The sequence below is a fragment of the Pundamilia nyererei genome, unplaced genomic scaffold, assembly GCF_000239375.1.
Source record: "Pundamilia nyererei isolate P.nyererei 1_Seehausen unplaced genomic scaffold, PunNye1.0 scaffold00133, whole genome shotgun sequence".
NCBI lineage: Eukaryota > Metazoa > Chordata > Actinopteri > Cichliformes > Cichlidae > Pundamilia > Pundamilia nyererei.
Genome location: NW_005187534.1, coordinates 969583 through 972880, shown reverse-complemented (window position 1 = coordinate 972880; position 3298 = coordinate 969583). Strand labels below are relative to the sequence as shown.

Sequence of the window (3298 nt, the reverse complement as noted above, 5' to 3'; positions counted from 1 at the left end):
GCACATACCTGTTCTTTTATACAGGTATGTGCGATTGTCCCGGTATATACGATCAACGCCCACACTTCACCCTTTAACGTTCTCATGGTGTTCTCTACTACGTCCTCCTTACAACACACAGGGCGCACTGCACTTTTTGAAGAAAATCTAAGACTTTTAAGTGCGCCTTATGGTCGTGAAAATACGGTAATATAAGTATAAGGTTCAACCTGTTTGTGTCCAGTTAACACTTTAATATTTCTCCTTGATTTCAGTTTGAAAATTTGCTAATACTGTTTATTTAAAGTAACGATGGACTCACCTGCTCTTAGTTATTCTGTGAGGGCCGTTATCAGTTTTCTGCTGGTGCTGCTGAGGTCATAAAAATCACAAGAATCAGGCCTTCATCAGAGCAATAACCCACCACAGTAAAACATCATAACTGGAAAAGTCAGGATCAATTCAGTCTGTCAGTGTAAAAGTTATTTAAAAGCAGCTGAAAAAACAAACATAAAATGACATAAAGAAACACAAAGACTTACAAAACAACTAGAATAAATAAATGAATGAATAAAAACAACCAAAGACAGTACCTTGTAGTGGTTGCACTGTGGCGGACTACCGTTGACCTGGTAATACTCCACCAGCCTCTCGGCCAGAGCGATACGTCTCAGCAGATTCTCGATGAAATGCTGGATTCGAACTTTGCCGCACGTCTCCTGGCGAACCGCCGCCTCCAGAAACTTCTGGATGGTTAACACTTCCCTGCAAAGCAAAAATCACCCAATTCATAACTTAAATATACCATTCACCCCCAGCTATGCAAGAGAGGCAAAAGGGAAATAACGGGCTGCACCTTCAGATCCTGTCCATGAATATCATAAGCAGGATCAGAGACAAGGAGCAACCCTGGAGTCCAGCACCATCCACCTGGCACATCCTCCAGACCAGCGGTCCCCAACCTTTTTTCCGCCATGGACCGTTTTATGGTCGACAACATTTTAACGGGCCGGCGTTTAAGGTGTCGCGCATAAGTACAACAAAATAAAACCAGTACTGGTACCAAAAAAAAGGAAGATTTATTCTTAACAAACAAAAGAATAAATCCCTGAAAACATAAATTTCACCCCCGAACCTCAACTCTCGCAGCCCAGTACCAAACGACTCCGGTCCGTGGCCCGGGGGTTGGGGACCGCTGCTCCAGACCACATCAGTGAGATCCTGCCCGCCTCACCTCTCTCGCCGCTCCAGCTCATTCTCTGAGGCGTTGAGCTGCTCCCTCAACGCGGCAATAACCATCACAGCCACATCCACCTGTCGGCTAAGCGACCTCTCCTTGTCTGCAACTTCCTGCCTCTCCTGGGCCAGATGCTGTGAGTGAGCACGCTCACACAGGAGCTCCGTGTCGGTATGAGCCAGCTCGGTGCTCACCCTGGCCAGCCGGCGCTGCATGGTGCTATCGGCCGCCCTCAGAATGCTGGCCAGCCGCTGCCGCACTGCAGCCGAGGCTGCTGCCGTCTCCAAACCGGAGTAGGAGTTGTGCTCTGGTAGGTGCAAACAAGACGAGACGTTACTGCAAAAAACAGATGTATTCTGATACTGCAACACTCTGCTCCAGAAACCCACCAGTCAGATCCAGATCCAGGTCCAGATCTGGGTCCGGTGGAGGGCCAAGTGGGGGGAACAGTATGTGATGGTGGTTGATGTGGTGATGGTCTGACTTTTTTGAGGAAGTTTTCAAATCCTCCTCATTTCTGCTTCCACTTCTCTCTTCACCCTCATCGTCCTCATCCTCCTCGTCTTCTTCCACATCTTCGTCTTCTGTCCCCACATCGATTTCCTCGTCCTCCTCCTCCTCCGCCTGCGTCCCTACCCCAACGCTCTGGGTGCGCCTCCTCGCAGACCCATATGAGTGGAGGTATCCGCTGTCTCTGCTGTCGCTGAGAGAGCGGACATGAGGTGGCCTCCCTGTACTTTGCTGCCCCCTACGCGTCGGGAGGCTCATGTCGTGCCACGGGATAGCTGCCGTCAGCGGGTCAGGGAGCTTCCCGGTAATGCTGAACCCTTCCGTGACCATGTCTGGTGAGCGATACGAGTGGCGGTACTCGAGGTGAGCGCGGAGGGAAGCCAAACTGTGGAAACGCTCTTGCTCGCCACAGCGGGGACAGCGGAAGGGGAGGTCACAGGGAGTGACAGTGTCCACAATCGCGCCGCAGGCCTGGCCGTTCCTCTCTAAAAGGAAGGATCCAGAACCTCGGGAACACAACTTCTGCTGCATCACCTTACACCTGAGAAGTACGGAGGGGATTAGTGCTGAAAGACTGAAGACCCTAATTTACTGACTACAAAAGCTGCATTAGCTCAAACACCCACTCCATAGACTCCCAGGTTAGAATGTCCAACTTTACAGCAGACACAAACTTGGTAACCTTTAGGGTGTCTAGAGATAACCCTGCCTGACCTCATCTGTCCATCACCACTGCAGACAACAAGGGGCTCAGATCAGACCCCTGATGTAAACCCACCTGTCAGCCCTTCACACACCCCACCTCATACATATCCTGCACCACCTTCACATACTTGACAGTCTATCATATGGTTTCTGTAGATCCACAAAGACACAGTGCAACATCACATCCTCGTTTCAATTCAGTTATTTAATTTATTTAAATGTACATTGCATTTCTTTTTTACAATAAAAAGACAAAAAAGATTATTATGGGCGATGAAAGCCTCATTTTACACAGCTTATTTGTTTTGTTTTGGGGTTTTTAAACACATATACATAGTCATGTACACCTGGGCTAATGTTAAGTTTCTGTTACCTTGGAGGATTATTGTGTTTATAGTTAATATAGACCGAAAATATGTGATTTTAAGTGAGCTCGGACCGGCTGAGCACAAACGGAGAGGACTTCCCCCTCGGTTCCCCCTCAGAGTCCGTTTGATCCCGAGTCTGAACAACAGGTACCTGTCGTTATCACAAAGCTGCACCGTTAGCTTTACCTGGCTGCAGCTGCTAGCCTAGCCTAGCCAAGCGGGTTAGCAGAGACCGAAACAATCGCTGAATCACGGCGGAAGGATTTAAACTCTCTTACCGCGCGCAGCTTTAACGGCTGCCTTCAGATGACACTCCCAGATGACCCGTTACTGTCTGAAGGAGTCCGCTCGCAGCCCGACGCAAACAGCAGCCTGCATGATGTCATTCATTCAGGACACATAGGACCAGACAGCAAGCTAGCAGCGCCGCTGACCAGCCACATCCGGGAAAACGTTTCAAAATAAGATCAAATGCGTCACTTCCGTCCAGGGTGCGGGC

At 49.2% G+C, this 3298-nt stretch overlaps 1 protein-coding gene across 2 annotated transcripts in view; it reads right to left on the bottom strand.

Moving 5' to 3' along the window:
- The window catches only part of znf365 (zinc finger protein 365), a 15717-nt gene extending 12449 nt beyond the window's left edge, over nt 1-3268 (bottom strand). The window contains exons 1-5 of one of the 2 annotated variants that reach the window (XM_005743571.1): nt 3078-3268; nt 1606-2267; nt 1214-1523; nt 573-744; nt 302-351 (exon numbers count right to left, since the gene is read on the bottom strand). In XM_005743571.1, the coding sequence (XP_005743628.1) occupies nt 302-351; nt 573-744; nt 1214-1523; nt 1606-2257 (1184 nt within the window). In that variant the 5' untranslated portion in view covers nt 2258-2267; nt 3078-3268. Of the gene's footprint in view, nt 1-301; nt 352-572; nt 745-1213; nt 1524-1605; nt 2268-2985; nt 3050-3077 lie in introns of those variants that run through there. The other variant, XM_005743572.1, reaches the window with a different exon arrangement.
- Between the last annotated feature and the right edge of the window lie 30 nt (nt 3269-3298).